Source organism: Microcaecilia unicolor, chromosome 7, assembly GCF_901765095.1.
Source record: "Microcaecilia unicolor chromosome 7, aMicUni1.1, whole genome shotgun sequence".
Classification (NCBI taxonomy): Eukaryota; Metazoa; Chordata; class Amphibia; order Gymnophiona; family Siphonopidae; genus Microcaecilia; species Microcaecilia unicolor.
This window is the reverse complement of record NC_044037.1, coordinates 251,100,696-251,126,119: the sequence shown is the minus strand read 5'-3', so window position 1 is coordinate 251,126,119 and position 25,424 is coordinate 251,100,696. Positions and strand designations below refer to the sequence as shown.

General features: G+C 41.8%; 1 protein-coding gene across 1 annotated transcript in view; it reads left to right on the top strand.

Annotated features, from left to right (window-relative positions):
- Positions 1–12,597: 12,597 nt before the first annotated feature.
- Positions 12,598–25,424, top strand: part of FMNL2 (formin like 2) — a 385,766-nt gene continuing 372,939 nt past the window's right edge. The window contains 1 exon segment of the mRNA XM_030208897.1: positions 12,598–12,862. Within this exon segment, the coding sequence (XP_030064757.1) occupies positions 12,746–12,862 (117 nt within the window). The 5' untranslated portion in view covers positions 12,598–12,745.

Below are 25,424 nucleotides of genomic sequence, written 5' to 3'. Positions count from 1 at the left end.
TCAGTTCCCCAGGACCAAAGTCCACCACCCTAACCACTAGGCCACTCCTCCACTTCTAACCCTTCTAACTCACTTTTCAGAATAATTGTGAGCTTGAAAGAGCACTGATAAAATTTCTATGGTGTGGCAAATGTGCCAGGATGCCCTTAACTGTGCTACAGTTGCCTAAAAGTAAAGGAGGCTTGGGGATGTTAGACATACGTCTTTTTTGCTATGGCATGTGGAATGCGGCACATTGCTGACTAGTTTCAGGGTGCATCCTACTTTTTGGCTACAGCCGTAGAGACTGGTTTGGGAGCCCCTTGGCATTTTAGTAGTTGGTTACACTCTTCGCCCCCTCCAGAGGCTCGCTTGCTCTTTTATGTTCTGTTACGGGTGATATGGCATCAAGTTTGCAGGATTTTGGGCTCTGCCCTCTACTTCTACACCATTGCTTCCAATTTGTGGCAAAACAGCATTTCTGCCAGGAATGCAAAATAAAACCTTCATACATTGGGCAAGAAATTGCTTAATCTATTTGTTTCGTGTAACCACTGAGGAGGGTAAGCCAAACTCCTTTGGAGAGCTACAGACTGCATATAACCTGTCTAAAATGACATGGTTGGCATATGGGCAATTATGTCATTTCATTCGCACTACCCTACAGGCGCACTTTCCTTGTCTTCTCATGAGAAATTGGTAGAGACTTACTGGTTAGATGCCCAAAACTTAGTTCCACTTAAGTGTTACCATAAGGAACTCCAAGATCGTGGTCCGGAGGTGGATTATGAACACTACATGAGCCAATAAAACTTGGATCTGAGAATTCAATTAACAGGTGAGTGATTTAACAGATGTGTTCTTCAATGTGGAAACCTATTAGGAGATGCCTCCTATACAGGGGACTTCAGTATAAGTTCCTTCTGCGGTTGTATATATCTCCTCATCAAGCTTATTTAGATACTCTGCAACCAAATGATACATGTCCCAAATGTACACAGAGACTTCCTACCCTGGGCCATATATTTTGGGCATGTCCTAAAGTTTGTTCTTTTTGGCAAAGAGTAGCAAACCAGGTTACTATGTTTTGGCACTGGAGGTCGCGACCGGCAACGGTTATGCTTTTTGATCAATTTAATTATTCCAGACCAGTGCCCAAGGGATACACAGGTTTTTTGAAACGGGCAACATTGTTGGGTAAAAAATGTATCTAAAACCAATGGTTGTCATCAGACCCACCCACAATAGTACAATGGAGATCTTTGATAATTCATCAGGCTTCTATGTAGGATTGCAGAGTTCAGGACTTGGACTCAATTGGCAGGCAGGCACTTTACTCAGATCTGGGAGCCCTTTTGGACTATATTAACAACACTGGCCAGAAGCCGTTTACTTAATGCTTAATTTATTATGATAGTTTGAATTCATACAGAACCTAGGTTGGATGAGTTGAGTGGAGGGTTGGGCTGGAAGGTTCTATGGGGTTTTTTCCTTGATGTATATGGTTCTGAAGTTTGTGTAATGTTATTGCTGAATATTTGTACGTTTGCATCGAACCAATAAAGATGAATAAGCAAGATGTAAAAGATGATTCCTCGATAAACCAAATGAAACAGCAAAACCAGAAATGGGATTTTGCTATTGCAAACTTTGTCACTCAGTGGATCATCTCTTCTTAAAATTTTCTGTTCAGTGACTATAGCCTATGAAAACAGTGGAGTTGCCAATGTTCATTGAACTGGTTACTGGTCTCCAGCCAAACAGAACAGTGATGAGTTGGGTCACTTTGAAGTGGAAATGAAGCTGAAGCTGGCTGCAATTTTTGGTGAACAGACATGTCTTTACCACTACAGACTGCTGGTCGTCCCATGGAAAATTTTACATTGGGATGAATGTCCACTGGATTGATAAAGTCTTTACAGAGGAAGTCTCCTTATCTGGTCTTGATTGAAGGATTCCTACACATTTGCCATTCTTGCATCAGTTTCTTCAAGATATTCAAATAGAGTTTGCTATCAGATGAAAAGTTGTTAGAACAATGATTCCAACTTTGAGAAAGCCTTCTTTGTAATTGGACAACATGACAATGATAACAAAGATGAAGATGCAAGTGATGAAGTAGACAGCGCTACTTCTAATGAAGATGATAATGAAAAGTATTGGAATCCTTGTTCAACTAGCATGTTTCGAGCATGGGCAGGGAAAGTTGCACCAGTTGTTTGGGTCATTGTAAATAAATCTTTGTATGATGGTGTTTTACCAGAGTTTTGTAAGCAGTTGACAGTGAAATCGTTGTTTAAGAATCCTGCTTTAGATCCAACAGATTTAAGTAACTGCCGCCCAATATTGACTGTCCCTTTTTTGGGTAAAATTATTGAGAACATAGAGGTAAAACAGCTTGAGGAATTTGTGTATAAAGTAGGTGGTTTAGATCCATTTCAATATGGATTTAGATGGTCACATAGTGAGACTTTGTTGATATCAACTGTAGATTTTTTTAAAAAGAAAAATGGATGGTAATGTTTGTTGTTGTTTGGTCTCTCTTGACGTGTCAGGAACATTTGATTCTGTGAATCTGAATTTATTGATAGATTGTGGGAATTAGGAATAGGTGAACATGTTTTGTGTTGGTTTATATCATATTTACGGGGAAGATCTATTGTATGGAGTGCCTTGCAAGTTTCATCTTCAATAGAGGTTGTTTGTGGAGTGCCTCAAGGATCTGCTTTGTCAGCATTATTTTTAACACCATTGGGCAAGGTGTTCCAGGAGTTGGGTATTTCATATTGTTTTTATGCAGATGACGTGCAATTTTTCTTCTTAATAGTATCATGGGGAGACAGTTTGAATTATCAATTATGCAAATATATGGACACACTGAATAGTTGGATGAATGAGCATGGATTTTGAGTGTAGTAAAAAAACAGAGATGATGATTGTGGGAAGAGAAGAACTAACAGAATGGCCTAATAGTTTCTCTTGGTGATATGAATATAACAGAAAAGAGATGAAACTGTTAGGGGTAATTCTGAATAACAAGTTATCAATGAAGTCTCAAATTGCTAATGTGGTCCAAGTTGCTTTCAAACATTTGCATATGTTATATAGATTAAAACTCGTGATTTCTGGATATGATTTTCGGTGTGTAATCCAACATATGGTGTTGGTGCGCTTGGACTACTGCAATGCTTTATATATAGGTATGTCTTCCTTGACTATTAAAGCATTGCAGGTAGTACAGAATGCAGCACCCAGAGCACTAATGGGATTGGCAACATTTTCCCATGTGACACCTATACTTATTGTGAGCTTGATTGTTTACCTGACATTACCTGACTTTTCTTCCCCCTTTCCCTCTCTAAGTTCCCCCCAACTGTTTCATACCATAAATATACCTCATTATACCACAATATCACTTTGAGGGGCATAATCGAACTGCACCGGCCAAATAGATGGTCGGCCATCTTCGGGGCCGGCTCCGCAAGGGGGTGGAGCCAACAGTATTTTTGAAATATGGTTGGGGCCGGCTAAATCGATCGCCGGGTGTAGAGGAGATGGCCGGCTTCATTTTTCAGCCACAATGGAAACCGGGCCTGGCCATCTCAAAGCCGGCGAAATGCAAGGCATTTGGTTGTGGGAGGAGCCAGCATTTGTAGTGCACTGGCCCCCCTCACATGCCAGGACACCAACTGAGCACCCTAGGGGGCACTTCTAGAAAAAATAAATAAATAAAAGTAGCTCCCAGGTGCATAGCTCCCTTACCTTTAGTACTGAGCCCCCCAAATCCCCCCTTAAACCCACTCCCCACAGCTCTACACCATTACCATAGCCCTAAGGGGTGAAGGGGAGCACCTACATGTGGGTACAGTGGGTTTTGGGTTTTTTTGGAGGGCTCAACATTAACCACCACAAGTGGAACAGGTAGGGGGGGATGGGCCTGGGTCCACCTGCCTGAGGTGCACTGCACCCACTAAATACTGCTCCAGGGACCTGCATACTGCTGTCAGGGAGCTGGGTATGACATTTCAGGCTGGCATACAGGTTGGCAAAAAACTTTTTTTTTAATTTTTTTTGGGTGGGAGGGGGTTGGTGACCACTGGGGGAGGTGATCCCCTATTCCCTCCGGTGGTCATCTGGTCAATTGAGGCACTTTTTTGTGACTTGGACCTAAAAATAAATGGACCAAGTGCAGCTGGCGAAATGCTCGTCTGAGCCGGCCATCTTTTTTCCATTATGGGGTGAAGCCGACTATCTCGTAACCACGCCCCCGTCCCGCCTTCTGTACCCTCCCTTGAAGGTTGGCCGGCTCCTTAATGAAAAGCAGTTGGGGCCAGCTGAAATTGGCTTTCAATTATACTGATTTGGCCAGGATCCGGAGATCGCCGGCCATCTCCCAATGTGTCGGAAGATGGCCAGTGATCTCTTTCGAAAATAAGCTCATTTGTATTCATTCATACTATATATTTGTTCAAACCGTAATCGGCTAACACCGTTAACGGTTATATGTAAGTCACATTGAGCTTGCAAAGGGTGGGAAAATGTGGGATACAAATGTAACAAATGCAAATGTAATGTAATGTACCATCCAATGCAAGCACAGAGATCTGATACTGCAATGCAATTGTCAACTGATGTATTGATGCAATTGCATTGTACAGATACCCGAGCTCCTACTTTCACTTCTGCTGGAACTGTATTATGGAATGCACTCTCTGGTCAGCTCCGCCACATTTTAGGAAGTTATTGAAAACACAATTACAGTGGGGGAAATAAGTATTTGATCCCTTGCTGATTTTGTAAGTTTGCCCACTGACAAAGACATGAGCAGCCCATAATTGAAGGGTAGGTTATTGGTAACAGTGAGAGATAGCACATCACAAATTAAATCCGGAAAATCACATTGTGGAAAGTATATGAATTTATTTGCATTCTGCAGAGGGAAATAAGTATTTGATCCCTCTGGCAAACAAGACCTAATACTTGGTGGCAAAACCCTTGTTGGCAAGCACAGCGGTCAGACGTCTTCTGTAGTTGATGATGAGGTTTGCACACATGTCAGGAGGAATTTTGGTCCACTCCTCTTTGCAGATCATCTCTAAATCATTAAGAGTTCTGGGCTGTCGCTTGGCAACTCGCAGCTTCAGCTCCCTCCATAAGTTTTCAATGGGATTAAGGTCTGGTGACTGGCTAGGCCACTCCATGACCCTAATGTGCTTCTTCCTGAGCCACTCCTTTGTTGCCTTGGCTGTATGTTTTGGGTCATTGTCGTGCTGGAAGACCCAGCCACGACCCATTTTTAAGGCCCTGGCGGAGGGAAGGAGGTTGTCACTCAGAATTGTACGGTACATGGCCCCATCCATTCTCCCATTGATGCGGTGAAGTAGTCCTGTGCCCTTAGCAGAGAAACACCCCCAAAACATAACATTTCCACCTCCATGCTTGACAGTGGGGACGGTGTTCTTTGGGTCATAGGCAGCATTTCTCTTCCTCCAAACACGGCGAGTTGAGTTCATGCCAAAGAGCTCAATTTTTGTCTCATCTGACCACAGCACCTTCTCCCAATCACTCTCGGCATCATCCAGGTGTTCACTGGCAAACTTCAGACGGGCCGTCACATGTGCCTTCCGGAGCAGGGGGACCTTGCGGGCACTGCAGGATTGCAATCCGTTATGTCGTAATGTGTTACCAATGGTTTTCGTGGTGACAGTGGTCCCAGCTGCCTTGAGATCATTGACAAGTTCCCCCCTTGTAGTTGTAGGCTGATTTCTAACCTTCCTCATGATCAAGGATACCCCACGAGGTGAGATTTTGCGTGGAGCCCCAGATCTTTGTCGATTGACAGTCATTTTGTACTTCTTCCATTTTCTTACTATGGCACCAACAGTTGTCTCCTTCTCGCCCAGCGTCTTACTGATGGTTTTGTAGCCCATTCCAGCCTTGTGCAGGTGTATGATCTTGTCCCTGACATCCTTAGACAGCTCCTTGCTCTTGGCCATTTTGTAGAGGTTAGAGTCTGACTGATTCACTGAGTCTGTGGACAGGTGTCTTTCATACAGGTGACCATTGCCGACAGCTGTCTGTCATGCAGGTAACGAGTTGATTTGGAGCATCTACCTGGTCTGTAGGGGCCAGATCTCTTACTGGTTGGTGGGGGATCAAATATTTATTTCCCTCTGCAGAATGCAAATAAATTCATATACTTTCCACAATGTGATTTTCCGGATTTAATTTGTGATGTGCTATCTCTCACTGTTACCAATAACCTACCCTTCAATTATGGGCTGCTCATGTCTTTGTCAGTGGGCAAACTTACAAAATCAGCAAGGGATCAAATACTTATTTCCCCCACTGTATTTGTGTCCACATTCCTCTGATCATATGAAGAGAGAACTTTAAAAAGTAGTCTGTATATGTCTATCTTGTATGGAAAGTATGTATGCTTCTTTGTACACCACCTAGTTATAAGTTGTACAGAAAGTTTTCAAATAAATAAATAAGACATCAGTAGTATTGCAGACTGACCTGATTTAAAGGAACTTTTTATCAGACTGAACACTCCTCTTCCTGCCAGTGCAGTTCCTGAACACCTGGATTAATAATGATTCACAAGCATACTTGCATGAATGACTATCATTTCCATAATTTAGTTTTAAGTAAAGCGGATTGAATTATAGAGCAATAAAGTTGATAATAGTTGCATTCATGGTAGTTGCAGTACTTTTACTTTTTATTTATTCATTTATTAGGATTTATTTACTGCTTTTTTATTCAAGAAATATTATATTAGCTAATAACTCTTTTACTTTTTTATTTATCAAGTTTTCACATTTTGATCAAGCAAGACACTTGTACAGAAAAGTAAAGACCGGCTTAACAATATAATTATAACAAAAGAAAACTCTTAAAAGAATCAGTATTCCTGCCAGTTATTACTCAAGTCCACTATTCAGATCCAAGATGTTAAACAATGGAGACTCAATATTAAGATACTAGAAAGGAATTTGCTACGTCTGAGAGACCTAAAGAAATATCAGAAAATAATTATAAACAGAGCTATTTATTGGATCACGCTAGTAATCCTTTTAGATGTTAAAAAAGCTGTATGTTGGGGAGGATTAAAAAAAAAAACATATTTGGTTGATTGGTATTTAATGACACATTTACAAGGATATCTAAGAAAAAAGGTAGCACCCAATTGAAGAACAAAGTCTCTTTTGGGTTTCCTTGGAGACATCTGGAAAAATTTGGATTTGCAATCCCAGAAAAGATTTATCTTTATTTTTAAAGAAAAGTTTCATTATCCAGTCTTTATCAGGCTTCAAAGCAACAGTGGCAATCAAAGTTAATGCCACTACCATTTCATTATCTGAAAGTTCCAATAATGCAGAAGCATCTAATTCTTGATTATTTTGGTCTTGTTGATTCATCGTTAATTTAGTAGGCAAGTAATAAACTTGTGAAAATGGTGGAATAATTCCTTCATCTACTCCCAATATTTCTTTAATATATTTTCTCAACATTTCTCATGGGGTCATTGTAGGTTGTTTAGGAAAATTGAGAAATCGTAAATTATTACACCTTGAAAAATTCTCAAGGGATTCAGTTTTTCTCCTCAAATAAGTCAAATCTTTAATAAAGTTTTGATAAGACCTTATCTGCTGAATTTCTTTTTCATATACTTTACTTTGCTGACTTAGAGTTTCCACTCTTAAATCAACTTCATTAGTTTTTTTTTTCTAATGCAGTTAGGTCTTGTGATAATTTCTGTATTTGTGGAGATAAAGCTTTACCTAAATTCACAATCAAAGTCCATAAGCTATTTAGAGTTACTTCATTGGGTTTAGCAATAGATATAGGAAATGGAGTCACTATTACCTCGGATTTTCTAACAGAAATGTCCTGTTCCATATTTGCAGCTTCAATCTCCCGCACTATATCAGATGTATTTGATGTTGCTCCTTTTATCGGACTTCCTAGTACTTCGTTGACCCGAGTTTCCTTGTCAGCTTCTATCGCCTCCTGTTGCTCTTCTCCCATACCAACCACTGGAAACGGGATTGAGGACGCCAACAACGGAGAATTACTGCTGCAGGGTTGCGGGGGAGGAGCTCTCGAGTTGGGGCTGAGTGAGAGCTGTAGCCCTGGGAGCGCTCCGGGGTCTCCATGCTCCTCAGAGTGGACCAGCGGGCTGCCTCACGACATTACTGAAATCCCCACTCTCTGAAGACATGCCTGCAAAGGACCAACAACTGAAGAAGGGTTTTGCCGCTGAGGGGCAGTGAAAGCGGGACGGCCTCTCCTCTTCGGCATCCCAAAATGCGGAGATTCAGAGCACACAGGTGAGTCAGACGCTAGCAGCGGCCATCTTGGATCTCTGATTCGACTCTTTTACTTACATTTTTAATGTGTTCTTCACTATACTTTTACTTTAGTATTAAAATATATGTTTATTTTTACTTTTACTTAAGTACTTTAACCTAGTACTTTGAACAACACTGCTGAACATATACTCGGTGAGACAAAACCGGCTGGTAGTTCAAGATTTCTATCTGAAACCCTTCCCTAAGCTCTTCATAAGTACACAAGTGTTGCCATTATGTTGCCATATTGGGACAGACCGAAGGTCCATCAAGTACAGCATCCTGTTTCCAACAATGGCCAATCCAGGTTACAATACATTTTAAGCTGCTTATCCTAGAAATAAGCAGTGGACTTTCCCCAAGTCCATTTTAATAATGGCTTATGGACTTTCCTTTTAGGAAGCTACCCAAACCTTTTTTAAACCCCACTAAGCTAACCGCTTTTACCACATTCTCTAGCAACGAAGTCCAGAGAAATATTTTCTCTTTAAATTTACTACTTTGTAGCTTCATTGCGTGCCCCCTATTCCAAGTATTTTTGGAAAGAATAAGCAAATGATTCACATCAACCAGTTCCACTCCATTGATTATTTTATAGACCTCTATCATATCTCCCCTCAGCTGCCTTTTCTCCAAGCTGAAGAGCCCTACCCTTTTTAGCCTTCCTCATAGGGAATAGTCTCATCCCCTTTATCACTTTTGTCACCTTTCTCTGTACCTTTTGTAATTCCACTTTATCTTTTTTGAGATGCAGTGACTAGAATTGCACACAGTATTCAAGGTGTGGTCACACCATGGAATGATACAAAGGCATTATAACATTCTTATTTTTGTTTTCCGTTCCTTTCCTAATAATACCTAACAATATTTGTTTTCTTAGCTGCTGCCACACACTAAGAGGGTGTCGATATATCATCAACGATATCACCTAGATCCCTTTCCCTTACCAATGACTCCTAATGTGGAACCTTGCATAACGTAACTATAGTTTGGGTTCCTCTTTCCTACATGCACTTTGCAGTTGCTCACATTAAACATCATCTGCCATTTGGATGCCCAGTCTCCCTGTCTCGTAAGGTCCTCATAAATTTTCACAATCCTCTTGCGATTTAACAACTTTGAATAACTTTTGTGTCGTTAGCAAATTTAATTACCTTACTAGTTACTCCCATCTCTAGATCATTTATAAATATGTTAAAAAGCAGCGGTCCCAGCACAGACCCCTAGGGAACCCCACTATCTACCCTTCTCCATGGAGAATACTTACCATTTAACCCTACTCTCTGTTTTCTACCCTTTAACTAGTTTTTAATCCACAATATGACACTACCTCCTATTCCATGACTCTTCAATTTCCTCTGAGTCTTTCATAAGGTACTTTGTCAAATGCTTTTTGAAAATCCAGATACACAATATCAAACTGGCTCACCTTTATCCACGTTTGTTCCTTGGTAAACAAAAGACAGACAAAGTTCAATTTCTGAAAAGGTTGGGGAAGGGGAGTAAATTACCTGCCAAAATTCAACAAGAAAAAAATAATGGCCTCAAAATTTAATGGATGCTGCTTAAGGGCAGTAGTTCTTCCCATTCCACACCCAGGTGCACAAAGGTCCTGGTAAAGAATTGCTCTGTATTTCCACCTTTGCTAAAAATTACCAATTTGAAAATACAGAGAACGATTCCCAAAGCGAATTGCATGCAAATGAGCTGTTGCTGCTTTTGTGATCAGCTCATTTGCATGCGATAGGGAGGGAAGTCAGTTGGCCAGCTGAGCATGTGCAGAACAGTCAATCGCTAAGCGTGGCTGCTCTGAGCATTCTCAGAGCAGCGCTTGTATATGGCTTTCATATACTCAAAGAAGCTGCATGTATGAAAGCCGGTGTAGCTTTTTTTTTTTGTCTGTTGTGTTTGGGGACGGGGGTGTGCTTCCAGAAAATGGATCCGTTCTGATCAGCCTGCGATCCCTTCTGCAAGAAATCCAGGGCAGAAGTCAGGAGTAAAGTTAAGAGGAATTCATAGGAGCCGGCTCTGTGGGTGCTTGAGCACCCCCAATATTGAGAAAATTTCTTGTATATGTCTAGGGAGGAGTTATTTCCACTGGGCTTAGCACCCCCAATAATTTTGAAAAGTTGGCTTCCATGAAGAGGATCATTTAGATCAGCACCACAGATGATGGCTTCTTTAAAAAAAACTTATCCCAAGGCGCACATCTGGATCTCTGCTCTGACGGGCTTCTTCCTTCCACCCTGGATGAATTCTTCCTTCCACTTGATGGCTTAACAATAGGATGAAAATTCTCCCAAGACACACGCCCGGATCTCTGCTCCATCCCAGATGAATTCTTGTGTTTCAGGTGTTATTCTTGCAGTATCTGCAGCTGTTACATTTTCCATGCTAAAGGTAGGGGCTGCTTCTGTAAATCACTTGTAAAACAGCTGTGCATCATTTTGCATGCATATTTGTGTAGTAATTAGCTCATTATAATACCTTTGCATACGATTTTCCTTAGCTGCTAGTGACCCTTTTGTGCTTGTCTCGCTGAACTCCGTGCCGCTAAACCAGCTAGAACCAGTGTAAAAACCATGTTGCTGGCTTGTTAGGTTTTGTGCATCTGGGCCCCAGTCAGCCTCTTAAAGGCTCAGAGGATCATGGGAAGGCAATGTTATTTTGCCTTTGGTTTGTTTTGGCCAGTGTCACACCAATGCTTGGGTCTCTACCCTTGCATCTCTAGTGATTGACAAGATATGGCACATTGGTTGTTTTGTGGGCAGCAGAAGAGAAAGTAGGACCAGACAAGTAACATTCCTAGAGAGTTTTCAGAGGCCTGAGGTATTTTTAAAACCTCGACGTTAATAACTAAAAATGTGATTTAATAATGTCACAATAACATAGTAAATAACGGCAAAGATTTGTACGGGCCATCCAATCTGTACTACAAGGTGGACAGAGTTGTACCTGCCACTCCTCTCCTCTCAGTACCCTTCTCCACCACCGCCAACTCCAGGCTCCGCCCTTTCTGCCTTGCCTCACCCCATGCTTGGAATAAACTCCCTGAGCCCACAAGCCAGGCCCCCTCCCTGCCCATCTTCAAATCCTTGCTCAAAGCCCACCTCTTCAATGTCGCCTTCGGCACCTAACCACTACACCTCTATTCATGAAAACTTGACTGCCCCAACTTGACATTTCGTCCTTTAGATTAAGTAGAGGAGTGTGGTAGCTGTGTTAGTCCACTCTTAAGGTTATCAATAGAAATCAAACAAAATAAAACATGGAAAAGAAAATAAGATGATACCTTTTTTATTGGACGTAACTTAATACATTTCTTGATTAGCTTTCGAAGGTTGCCCTTCTTCGTCAGATCGGAAATAAGCAAATGTGCTAGCTGACAGTGTATATAAGTGAAAACATTCAAGCATTACTATGACAGTCTGACAGGGTGGGAGGATGGGGGTGGGTGGGAGGTATGCATGGGGACATCATGCTTTGATGTCCCCATGCATACCTCCGATCCACCCCCATCCTCCCACCCTGTTCAGACTGTCATAGTAATGCTTGAATGTTTTCACTTATATACACTGTCAGCTAGCACATTTGCTTATTTCTGATCTGACAAAGAAGGGCAACCTTCAAAGGCTAATCAAGAAATGTATTAAGTTATGTCCAATAAAAAAGGTATCTTATTTTCTTTTCCATGTTTTATTTTGTTTGATTTCTATTGACGTCCTTTAGATTGTAAGCTCCTTCGAGCAGGGACTGTCCTTCTTTGTTAAACTGTACAGCGCTGTGTAACCCTAGTAGCGCTCTAGAAATGTTAAGTAGTACTAGTAGTAGTAGTAAGAGTTAAAATTTGTGGTGGAGAACCAAAAAAGAATCATTCATGTTCTGATTTAATTGGTTATCCTTACATTCTTCTGCTTTACATAGAAGCCTAAGGGTCAGGCACAAAACGGAACACGTGTGCCGCTGGGTGGGTGTACTGCAGGCTTATCACAAACACCAGTGGTAAAGATATTTAACACCTCTCGGAATCGCTCAGCTTGATGAGGTTCTAACGTCCCTGGACAGAGCCACGCAGGATTCTACGCCGAGGGTAGCTATCGTGCGCGCGCAAAGGCAACACAACCTGGTGGCCACACAAGTCACGTGGTGGCATGTCGTCATGACAACGCCCCAGCAGCATGAGGTCATGGCTGAGAGGGGAGAACGCTCTTAAAGGGGCCATGCCACTTAAAAGGGTAAAGCGACAGGGAGTCGGCAGCACACAAAGAAAAACAAAGCCTGCAGCTACAGGCTTTAAAGGGGAATGCAGAGTGGATAAAGGAGTTCATTCCTTACAGAAGCAGCAGCGCTTTGCTAAGTGGCACACGGACTGAGGTGCAATATCACCTCGGCGGAGACCGTTCACCATGGGCAACGCGGGGAGCATGGATTCTAATCACACCGATTTCAGGGCTCACAATATGCCTCTGAAGCTGCCGATGCCGGAGCCAGGTGAACTGGAGGAAAGATTTGCCATCGTCCTAGTAAGTGCATTTGATCTCGCAAAAATGCGGCGTGATTCGGGCTCTTTCTCGGCACCGGGCTTAAGCGTGATTTGACTTGATGGTTATGAGGCGACGAGAGATCTATTCGCTGCTTTTTTTTTCATTTTGTATTTTTTTTTTGTCCTCTGGAGTCTGGGTGCTGCTGAGCACTGAGCGTGATATCTTTCCCGTAACATTCAACGTGAATCTGCGCTGCATTGCATTCAGATCTATTGTCTGGCACATTTGAGAGAAGGGAAACGGATTTGTTAGCAGGGCGATGGTATTTTTATTAGGTCCCCCCCCCCCCCCCCCCTCAATCAGTGATTCATTCTTCCCCTCAAAGACCATGTGGAGGTATTAGCGTCTAAGGGCTGGGTGCACTGCAGTCGCTTCCCAGCCTTCCTTGGAATACCTGAGGAGAAGGAATTAAGAGCCATCTGTATCTCATTTGCAACTAAACAAAAAAAAAAAAAAGGGGGGGGGGGGATGGGGTATTTGCGAAGTCATTGAAGGGGATCGAATCTGAAGTTCAGAGTTCCTACTAACACGAATTCGAGAACTGAAACGTCCAGTTAGCAGACTCTGTTGAGCCGGAGACGGGTGTGGGATTCTTCATGTGGGATATCCCATTCTCGTTAGCTTTTGTAGCAAGATCTGGCTTTGCTTTGTTCTGGATGAGCTGGCTTTGTGAGCAAGAAGTGTGACTTTGGAAGAAAAATTAAACATATATCCCCAGAATGGGAAGCATGGGTGAGAAGTAGAGGGTGTGGTGCTTGAGTTTCTTCTGCTGAGGTTTTTAGTACAGTCTAATGCTGGGGTCCGCTAAAGGGGTGTTGGAGTTCCACTAGTGACTGTAGACATCTGATTAATTTTAGGTTTTATGTACCCGGTTCCACACATTGACTTTTTGTTTTTATGTATAATTTCACACATAAGTAAGAAAAGACAGGGGGAAAAACAGAATTTCTTCTCATCAGTTCGCACTTTGGCATGGAGGTGTGATAGGTGGAAATACTTGCCAACTTTTTTCGAAGTCTGCACCTCGGCATGAAGACTGTAAAATGGGGGTGTAAGGGTACTAGAGACCAGTTGAGGAAGAAGTGAAAGTAGCTTCTTTGCCACCCACTCCAAGCTGTATTCCTGATAATGTTATGATTCAACTTCCCCCTCCCTGTTTCTTGCCTCATGCTCAGATAATGATCATATTCAGTTTCCTTTAGAGAGTGTTAGCCCAGTCTGGCTAGGAGCAATTTGTATCACAGTAAAATGAAAATACCTTTATCTTGTCTTATTTCCCTAAAATAGTTGTTATGGAACCCAGCTAGATTTGAAGTTACAGCAAACTATACATTCTTAATTAAATACAATAGCCAGTAAGAATTGCGTATCTTTTTCTTCTACTGTGACAAGCACCATGCGAGTGTAGTTTGTTTGTTGATTTATTAACCAACTTTATGAAGATTCACCCAAGGCTGTGTATAGCAGGTACAGTTTAACATAAAACTTCCAGTTCTGTCTCAAGATATTTCCCTGACTTCTTCGTATATGGATAACACAGCCACCTGACACCCGTTTCTAGTGCACGCTTCATGGGATGCTGTTTTACAAGTTTCAACAGGGATTGTCTGCCCCTTGTACTTTTTAAGTAATCAAGATGTACCAGGCCAAAATAAAATGGATTCTAAATTAACAAGCATGAAAGCAGAAATTTTATATCCTGCTTATATCCAGATTACAATGTTCTGGCAAGTAATCAGCTATCCAGTAGGTGAAGTATGGGCACCCATGCAGCAAATGGCAAAGAGGCCTGCTTACAAATCTTTGCAGCTCCTAAACAAGCAGCACTAATGCTTTTTTTGCTGTTGTGCAGTATGCTTTCAAACCTCCCAAATGGCCACTCCAGGAATAACCATGGCTTTAATATTGCATGTCTTAAAAAGCAATTGCAGTCTTCCAGCTTGTTTAGTTCTTATGATCCTCATGGTTAAGTGAATGTAATGCTTCTGTAACCTGGATCTTCCAGAAGACTCCTGGGCCACCTGCTGCTCCTCCTGTTTCATGCATCTTTTGGTTGTGGGGGGGGGGGGGGGGGGGTGTTGAGATTCACAGAGGTATGCCATCCTTCCCTTTTTTTTCTGTTCTGGAATAGAATTAGCTGTAGTGTATCTGCAGTGCTCAAGGCCATAGCTCTGCTCCTTCCTCTCCACCAGTGGTGCAGTTAATATGGAAATCTGCACTGCTTGTTAGTGAAGAGGTGCCCTGCAACAAACACTACCATGGTTATCATACTGGAGCAGAGGAGGATTAGAATGGAGGAGAGGTTAGAAGAGGAACATAAGAAAAACTTTTCTGGGTCAGACCAATGTCCATTGAGCTCAGCATCCTGTCAGTCCAGGTCACAAATATCTGGCAGATCCCAAAAAATACATTACTCGTAGCTTATTTCCAGGGATGAGCAATAGCTCTCTCAAGTCTACTTAGCGAAACGTTGTTGGACTTCCCCTCTCTAGTAACTTGTCAGAACCTTTTTTTTAATCCCACTGTGTTAGTTGCTTTGACCAGCAACAGATTCCACTACTTATGCGCTGAGTGAAGAAAACAAACCAAAACAAATTTCTAAAGATTTGTTACCAATCTGCTGGTCTAGTTTCATGGAATGATATAACAAATAAGGCACAGCGAACCTCACAGAATTGAAACAAAAAGCGAGGTTCTGTGAAAAAGGAATTCAAAATGTTAAAAACAAGATATTTTAAGGTAACTCAGTTCCACATGTTGAAAAGACAATTCCATATGTTGAAGAGACTCAACATGGCCATGCTTCGGCAATAGTGCCTGCGTCAGGAGTCTGTGTCAACCTTGAAATGCAACAAGCTCCCAGGTTAGAGAAAACTCTTCCCATCAATATATAGTAGATGGCTATGATCAGCCTCGGCTGGATTTTCTCATGGTCACAAGATAAAACGCACTTCCCTGGGCTCCTTGTTCCTGTGCTCTGAGACGGGCCTGCAAGGGGCAGCTGAGATTGATCATTGAATCTACTCTATATTGATGGGAACAGTTTTCTCTAACCTGGGAGCTTCTTGGATTTCAAGGTTGACACTTCTGATGCTGGCACTATTGCCGAAGCATGGCCATGTTGAGTCTCTTCAACGTATGGAATTGTGGCTCAGTGGCTGAAAATTTCAATGTAGTAATCAACTATGACCCCAAAATCTTTTAGTCGGGTGATGACTCCTAACTCAGAACCCAGCATTTTGTATCTCCTAGATGAGATTAATTTCACTTGTATCTACATCTACCTTTTATTTGTCCAGTATTGTAGTCTCACGAGATGCTTCTGTTTTAATAAGTTTGAATAATTTTTTCCCCAGATTCTATATAGGCCACCCAAATTTGGGTGTGGATCCAAGATGCATGTATCTACATCTACCTTTTATTTGTCCAGTATTGTAGTCTCACGAGATGCTTCTGTTTTAATAAGTTTGAATAATTTTTTCCCCAGATTCTATATAGGCCACCCAAATTTGGGTGTGGATCCAAGATGCATGCAGAAACTAATCGGACAATTAGATGCCAAGTCAGTTATTGGGGTTAATTGGCACCAATTTGGATTTGCGTGTGCATCTGGCTTAGTCGCTATTTTTTTTAATGTTTAAACGGTTTTTATTGATATTGCAGCAACAGAAACATTGTCATACAAGACACTGCATATAACATTCATCAAACCTCGATCAAACTATACAACCATTTGTTATTGAACATGTATCATTTTTTAAATTTTTTATTACAGCATTTTTATTTACTCCCATCACGATATACTTATCCTCCCCCCCCTCCCCCCCCAGACCTGGAGATCTATTCAGTAACAGCCCGTGGGGTTCACCTTGCATTTAAGAGTAAACTACGAACTCTATGGCTTAGACTTCGCAGATAAGGACACCAGACAGCCAAAAATGTGACACTTTTGTTCTTTGAGAGCCGGGACTTAGTCGCTATTTTATAACATCTGTGCTTACTTGTGCATAGGCAAAACTTGTATTTCTTTAGTGGTGTGAGAATTTTAACAGCAAGCTCTTCAATCTCAAAAGTATGGAGTTTACTTATAAAAAAGGAAAGACTTCAGAAGCTCAGTTAAGGTGTCAAATACACTATCAGTGCTGAGCAGCTTCTTCATAAGTCTTAAAAAAAAAAAAAAAAAGGATAATTATTTAGACTTATCACCACCACAAATGTTTACATATGTATAAAAGTATTGAAACTGTTACCTTATCTGGTAAAATGACTGGCAAAATAGATTGCTCAGAGCGCTGCTGTTTCACAGTTGCTTCTTCAGGCGCAGTACCAAGTTCACTTTAACCTTCTTGCCTTGTAAAGAACTGGGTACCCATTCGTTTTTCCAAATGCCCTTCTAAGTGCTAGTCGACGTTTTTGACAACATAAAACAAATGAGGAAGTGGAAGGCTGGGAAGAGGGTAAGAGGCAAGAAAATGGAAACATTGGAAAATAGGGTAGGAATGAATGAGTGGGGATGGAGATTAAAGTGAGGGAGAGAGAAGATGTAGTAATAGTTGACAGGCATGTGTAGGGAAGCCACTTTAAAGGATAGGTGTTAGAGAGGAGGCGAGAAAGATGAAGAAAATCCAACAGAAGTAGAGAAATGTTACTTTTGATATATCTGTATATGAATTGTCATATTTCTAGTGCTGTACCAAATATTTATTTGAGTCAGCCTCGAATTGTGCCCTCAGTTCATCATATTCGGACAAATAGCAATTTTAAGTACGAATAATCTGGGGCTGAATTCTACTCAAACATTTGATCGCTGATTTCACCTTGCTTCTTTTATTATCTGGTAATTAAAGCTCAATGCCCATTATTTGTATTTGGCCAAATAATATTTTTCATTATTCGTATTTGGCAGAATAGTAAACATGCTGTTCAGTACAGCTGTAAATTTTCCACTGATAGCAAATTTCAGCTACTCTGGTTTTTTTTATTTTAGTTGCATTTATCAGTAATATACAAGCAAAAGTACAAAAATAGGAATACAAAAAGAAAGAAACATTAAATGCCCTTCATACCACCTAAACATGCTACCAAGCCCATAAAATGGGGGGAGCCAAGATAGGAAAGAAAACACCCTTGAAAAAAAAAATCGTACAACAGTAAAGATGGGAGACTAAAAAACCAATATCATATCATCCAAATAGCAGGAGAATTAGCTCAAGTGGTAGAGCGCTTGCTTCGCATGTGAGAGAGAGTGGGATTGATGCCCACATTCTCTATTAACCTCCAAAAGGAGAAAATATATCTACATAATAATTAAACATTTTCCAATTATTTGGCTTCTACCAAAAACCTCAAATGGTCTGGATTAAAAAACACATAACTAAATGGATTCTAACACAACCACATATTTACATGGATATTGAAGATGAAAAGTACCCCCTAGGGACTGGACCCGTTGTGTGAACGCCAAAAACTTCTTCTTGCTCTCTTGAGTTGACTTAGCAAGGTCTGGAAAATCCCAGACCTTATGTCCCATAAAATTATCATTTTTAAACTTTGAAAAATATTCTCAAATATGATCACAGTCTCAAAAAAAAAATGGCAATATGAGTAGCACGGCTTACTGCTTCAGAGTCAGAACTTTCAAAATTTCCTGTTAAATCCAAATTATCTTAAAATTAGCCGCACCCACGGACGCATCCCTTCTCTGCTGAGGCAGAGTTTTAGAAGTAAAATAAGCTTTTTGCAAAAGGGGGCAACGCTTCCTTAGGGATATGCAATACCTCTTCCATATATTTTTAAAGAACTTTTCTAGATGAATAATATAGGATTTTTGGAAAGGTAAAAAACCCCGCAATTTCAAATATCGAAAATATATTTTCCAGAGTCTCCAAACATCTATCAGTAAGCGTTTTATCTTTTATAAATGCTAATTGAACATTCTGCAAGTCAGCATCCTGATTCTCCACTTTATCCGGTCTCAGAGCTACTCTGTTTTAACCTCAGCAGGATCCTGTACCATACAAGAGCTATCTTTGGCAGCTGACTGGCCAAAGGTTCTGTGTGGTCTTCTTGCCACAGTCGCAAGTCTTGGGTCTGGTGGCGTAATCCTGTTTTGCTATGTCTGCTCTTGACTTTCTGACTGAGGTACAGAGGTGATTTAGGGCTATGCTGCATGGCGCTGATACCTGCGTTAACCACAGTGGCAGGGTTCTCCAAGTCACAACACATCTTGGATGGTCATAGTTGCAAGGTTATGGTGTTCTTCATGACAACAGAAGTGATTTCAGCTCCTGTGTGATTTTTGACTATGTGCAGTGTTGTGGTTTTGCAAGGAATATGGATTGGTGCCTCTGGATGCCCATGACTCTGGATGTCTGACGGTATTTATTCCAACAAGAGTATATAAACTGTATTTAGTTGCTTTAAGCCTGGCTTTGATGTGTATGCTATCTTTTAAAAATAGTTCTTATTGACTGTGCTGTTTTGACATCACCCCCCCTCCCATACTTCAGTCTCCCCCAAGTTCGTAATTCCTTGTGATGTTCTCCTTTTTTGTGTGATTTGGGTAGAACTATATTTAGCTATTCATGCAGGGCTGTAATTTTCAATTCCACCTGAGCTTGAGTATACAGTGAATGTGAATGAGAAATGGATGCATGACTGGTGTGTATTAACTTCAGTGAGGCAAAATGCATAATCATTAGAGCTGCTAAGTTAACCACTTCTAGGAAAGAGACTTTTTTTTTTTTTGGTCTGTCCTAATTGTAAACTTAAATCCCAAAGCAGTGTGGTATTTGTAGTCCCTGATTCTACTGAATTCAGTGGGCCTTTTACAAGGGCAAACTAGCGTTTTTTTTATCCCGTGCTAAAAATAAGCATGCTGTAAACGCTAGAAACGCCCATAGATTTCTATGGTCGTCTGTAGCGTTTAGCATATGCTAAAAGCTACCGCACCTTTGGAAAAGACCCTCTTAGTGTAGCACTTTCCATAGTGCATCGGTCATTATTTTTATCAGCCAGTGATGATTTTACTGGTTGTGATTTGAGTTGTTAACGTGGTGTGTCAAGCAGAAAAAAAACAAGTCGATATTTGACATTGTTTGTAGCAGCTGTGAAATCAAGCAGGGTCATTCTACATGTGTTAATTGTGTTATTGTATAACTTAAAACACAGCAGATTCAGAATGGTCCTTGGTCATTTCCCAGAACAGTAGTTAAAGGCTGGAAGTAAAAAATCAGTTTTTGTTTTTTTTCATTGACAGGGCCAGTGGACTAGTCACAAAAGGTCAATATATGGTTTGGTAGGGTCCTATAAGCACATGTAGGAGACTAATAGACTGCAATGCTTAGGGCTTTTTTTGAGGGGGTACTGAGTACCGGCACCTTTTCCATTGTCTGCTAAAATTGGCCCATCGTCCCCAAGTTTTAATGAAAGAACTCATGCTCTACACATAAATTCTGCCTTGTTTTAGATTCTGTGACTGGTTGCAGGGGGCCTGGCTATTGTAGGGTGCCCTGGCATTTGAGTACCGGCACTTTTTTTGCTAGAAAAAATGCACTGGCGATGCTTCAATGTTATTGAAGCTGTACCTGAAGCCCATACAGGCCGGTGGCTGAACTTTAGGTGTGAGAGGTGGTGGTGCAGGTTCAGTATTCTGCTGTGGAGAGAGAGCCCCCTTTCTTCTTTGAAGGGGTCTCAGTTTTCTTGTATTTGACAGTGAAGCTTTCTGTTGCATTCAGGTAGAAACCTGTGATAGTACAGTACAGAATAAGAAAACCTCTTTAGAAAATGGGCCTGTGTGTGTGCTTTTATAAAAGTGCTGATCCGTCCTGGATAACACAACAGCAGAGTGTTGTTAACTTTGAACGCTAGCTAGACTAACAAGTTGTTAAGCTTTCACATTCTGAATTAGTCAGCATTGTGCCAAGTTGTATGGATGTGAAATGCCCGTTATGTGGGTGTATCTTTGTGTACTGTTTATCAGTGCAGAGTCTTGAAACTTTAGTTCCCAAGGACAAACAGGAAGTCCTACAGACACTTTGGCTACCAGCTGGCTCCATTCTGTTTCAGGACAGGCTGATCTGGTCCTGATTTTACCCCACAAATTTGGATCCCATGTTGTCCTAGGGCAGAGGATCTCAGCCCAATCCTCTGGACACACCCAGCTGGTCAGGTTTTCAGGATATCCACATGAATATGCATGAGATAATACATGCAAATTTACCTCCAAATGTGTGTTAATCTCTCATTTGTACAGCGCTGCGTAACCCTAGTAGCGCTCTAGAAATGTTAAGTAGTAGTAGTCATGCATATTCATTGTGGATATCCTGAAACCCTGACTGACTGGGTTGAAAACCCTTGCTATCAACATTTTTTTCCCACCCCTGAGCTATTGGGGTTTAGGGAGAGGACATTTTTGGTGGCATGCTCAACTATGGCTCAGCGAATCTTGATAATCTAAAGAGACCGCTGTGATTGTACTGAGGTGTTAGCTTTTCCTGGTCACAGAGGGTAGTGCTGCACATCGGCCCTAAATTGCAATGGGGGTCTTTTGAGTTTGGCTGAAGATTCTAAAATACAGGCGAACCTCATAGAAGATTTCTGTGTATTTGTTTTTCTTTTTGTTTTGGTCTTTTAAATTCAATTCTTTTACATTCTGATACTCTGCTGCTTTCACTGCTTTTTATGTGAATGTTTGCTTTTTTTTTTCTCACAGGCATGGCAAAATAAGAAAAAATAACACATTGAGGAGGAACGTTATTGTGGAATGCCTTGCCTGGTCAGTTGCGTATGATCCCTGATATACAGAAATTTTAAGAGAATGTTGAAAACCGCTCTCTGTGCAGTTTTTCTTTTGATAGTTAACGTGGTTGGGATTTTATGACAGCAGTATCATTAGTTATGTATGTATTTGAATTTTAATATGTATGTTTTTATGGAAACCGCTGCGGGTAAAAGTGGCTTAAATAAATAAATATCCTTTTTTTGATAGGGGGAGTATCTCTTCTAGGGAGGGGGAGTAGTCATTTAGGCTCCTAGGAATTGTCCAGTATATAGATTGCTCTTGTGTTTCCTGACATACTAGTATTTAATGCTGCCAAGTGTTCTAGGTCAAGTAGAGAGACTTTGAGGCCAGTCCTAGTCTTTGTATCTGTACCCCAGTGCATTGTGGTATTCATAGTCCTGCTTCTGCCATGTGAAATAGTCATTGCAGTTAGCACACATGAATCAGGATGGAGTTGTCAGAAATCCAGGACTTGTTGGTGCTGCAGAAGTGGGGTTGAGTATATATATTTAACTAAATTTAATTTTGGCATTTATATAAAATTTGGCTACTTATTTTTTTTTTAACTCTGTGCAATTGTGGAGGGTTCCATGCATGGATTTTTGTGCTTTTACTTCACCTTGATTTACGATGGGGGGACACCAACTAGTGGTACCAAGTATCGCAGGTTATTGACTCCTTGGTAAATAATGCCAATTTGAGCCACCTCCCAGGTGACATTATTCCATCATCCTGGGACCGTTAGGCTGCAGTGTGGCAGCCCAGTGCTCCCAGGCACTTTAAAGGGGTTGGTCAAACAGTAAGCTCTTTGAGCAGGGACTGTCTTTGTGTATGGTGTACAGCGCTGCATATGCCTTGTAGCGCTATATAAATGATAAGTAGTAGTAGTAGATATAGAGCTCCCCTTACCCAGAAGCTCCCTCAGATAACTCAAGGCCTACTCCCTCAGGCCTATCTTTCCCCCCCCCCCTTTTCCCTCCAATCTCTGATATCTAGTGAGGTGAGGCAGGAGTGGTCCCCAGGTATTCCTGCACTTGCAGGCCCGGCTTTCAAATGGCACTATGTAAACCGCTTTGAACGTAGTTGCAAAAACCACAGAAAGGCGGTATATAGAGTCTCATTCCCTTTCCCTGTGTTATGGCAGTGTTAACTAGTGTTGATGCCCTTTAAAATGTGTTAAAGAGAAGGTAACACACATTTTTGTTGTAACTCAGCTTTACAACCATCCCTAATAGATGAAAGATGCAATGAATAATAGAATTTTTTTTATGCATCGCAAAGGGCACTAAAGTGCTCTAAAGATAGAATAATGATTTGGAAATGACTGCATAAAATGCAGGAATCCTCTGCTGCTCATCAGAAACGCATTGGTAGGTCTGACTTGCATAGTGTCTTACCCCAGAGTCTGTATATGGCACCCAAAGTTGCACACACAAATTTGATGGTTCAGAGCATATTATCCAATAATTGGGTGCTAACTACTAATGTTAAATTTACATGCGTATCTGGATATGGGCCATGCCTTGGAACAATGTGCACCTCCCATGGTGTGTATCTAAAAAAAAAAAAAAGCATAGCCATGGACGTGTCATGGGCATTCCAAAAAGTTGAATGCGCAGTAATAGAATGCTACCTTACCTGGTGGTGGTTTTTTTGGTCGGCTGCCACCCAGGGTGGATCGGCGCATTCTTCCTACCTGCTGGGAGCAGCAGCGTGGCTGTCGGCTCCGCTGGTTCCCTGCTCCCTCTGCCTCGGAACAGGAAGTAATAGCAGAGGGAGCAGGGAACCAGCGGAGCTGACAGCCGTGCAGCTGCTCCCTGCATCCCTCCTGCCGCATGCACCCTGGGCGGATCGCACCCACCGCTCCGCCCTCGGTACGCCACTGACCTAATCAACCTAACTTGGGCACCGGCATTTACACCAGGTTGTAAGTTCAGTGCCCAAAGGTTAGGCGCAGGATGCGCATTAAACACTATTCTATATACAGTGGTGGAAATAAGTATTTGATCCCTTGCTGATTTTGTAAGTTTGCCCACTGACAAAGACATGAGCAGCCCATAATTGAAGGGTAGGTTATTGGTAACAGTGAGAGATAGCACATCACAAATTAAATCCGGAAAATCACATTGTGGAAAGTATATGAATTTATTTGCATTCTGCAGAGGGAAATAAGTATTTAATCCCTCTGGCAAACAAGACCTAATACTTGGTGGCAAAACCCTTGTTGGCAAGCACAGCGGTCAGACGTCTTCTGTAGTTGATGATGAGGTTTGCACACATGTCAGGAGGAATTTTGGTCCACTCCTCTTTGCAGATCATCTCTAAATCATTAAGAGTTCTGGGCTGTCGCTTGGCAACTCGCAGCTTCAGCTCCCTCCATAAGTTTTCAATGGGATTAAGGTCTGGTGACTGGCTAGGCCACTCCATGACCCTAATGTGCTTCTTCCTGAGCCACTCCTTTGTTGCCTTGGCTGTATGTTTTGGGTCATTGTCGTGCTGGAAGACCCAGCCACGACCCATTTTTAAGGCCCTGGCGGAGGGAAGGAGGTTGTCACTCAGAATTGTACGGTACATGGCCCCATCCATTCTCCCATTGATGCGGTGAAGTAGTCCTGTGCCCTTAGCAGAGAAACACCCCCAAAACATAACATTTCCACCTCCATGCTTGACAGTGGGGACGGTGTTCTTTGGGTCATAGGCAGCATTTCTCTTCCTCCAAACACGGCGAGTTGAGTTCATGCCAAAGAGCTCAATTTTTGTCTCATCTGACCACAGCACCTTCTCCCAATCACTCTCGGCATCATCCAGGTGTTCACTGGCAAACTTCAGACGGGCCGTCACATGTGCCTTCCGGAGCAGGGGGACCTTGCGGGCACTGCAGGATTGCAATCCGTTATGTCGTAATGTGTTACCAATGGTTTTCGTGGTGACAGTGGTCCCAGCTGCCTTGAGATCATTGACAAGTTCCCCCCTTGTAGTTGTAGGCTGATTTCTAACCTTCCTCATGATCAAGGATACCCCACGAGGTGAGATTTTGCGTGGAGCCCCAGATCTTTGTCGATTGACAGTCATTTTGTACTTCTTCCATTTTCTTACTATGGCACCAACAGTTGTCTCCTTCTCGCCCAGCGTCTTACTGATGGTTTTGTAGCCCATTCCAGCCTTGTGCAGGTGTATGATCTTGTCCCTGACATCCTTAGACAGCTCCTTGCTCTTGGCCATTTTGTAGAGGTTAGAGTCTGACTGATTCACTGAGTCTGTGGACAGGTGTCTTTCATACAGGTGACCATTGCCGACAGCTGTCTGTCATGCAGGTAACGAGTTGATTTGGAGCATCTACCTGGTCTGTAGGGGCCAGATCTCTTACTGGTTGGTGGGGGATCAAATACTTATTTCCCTCTGCAGAATGCAAATAAATTCATATACTTTCCACAATGTGATTTTCCGGATTTAATTTGTGATGTGCTATCTCTCACTGTTACCAATAACCTACCCTTCAATTATGGGCTGCTCATGTCTTTGTCAGTGGGCAAACTTACAAAATCAGCAAGGGATCAAATACTTATTTCCACCACTGTAAGCCATGTGCCCTTTATAGAATAGTGCATAGCACTGAAATTTTTTTCAACAACTGAGTTTCAGCGCTGTTTATTGAATTCTCTGCTTAGTGACTCTTAAGCAGCCGTAATTTGTGTGAGGGCTCCATCCTCATTACTGCGTCCTAGCTGCTGGAGATTTTAAATTTGCAGCACTATGACT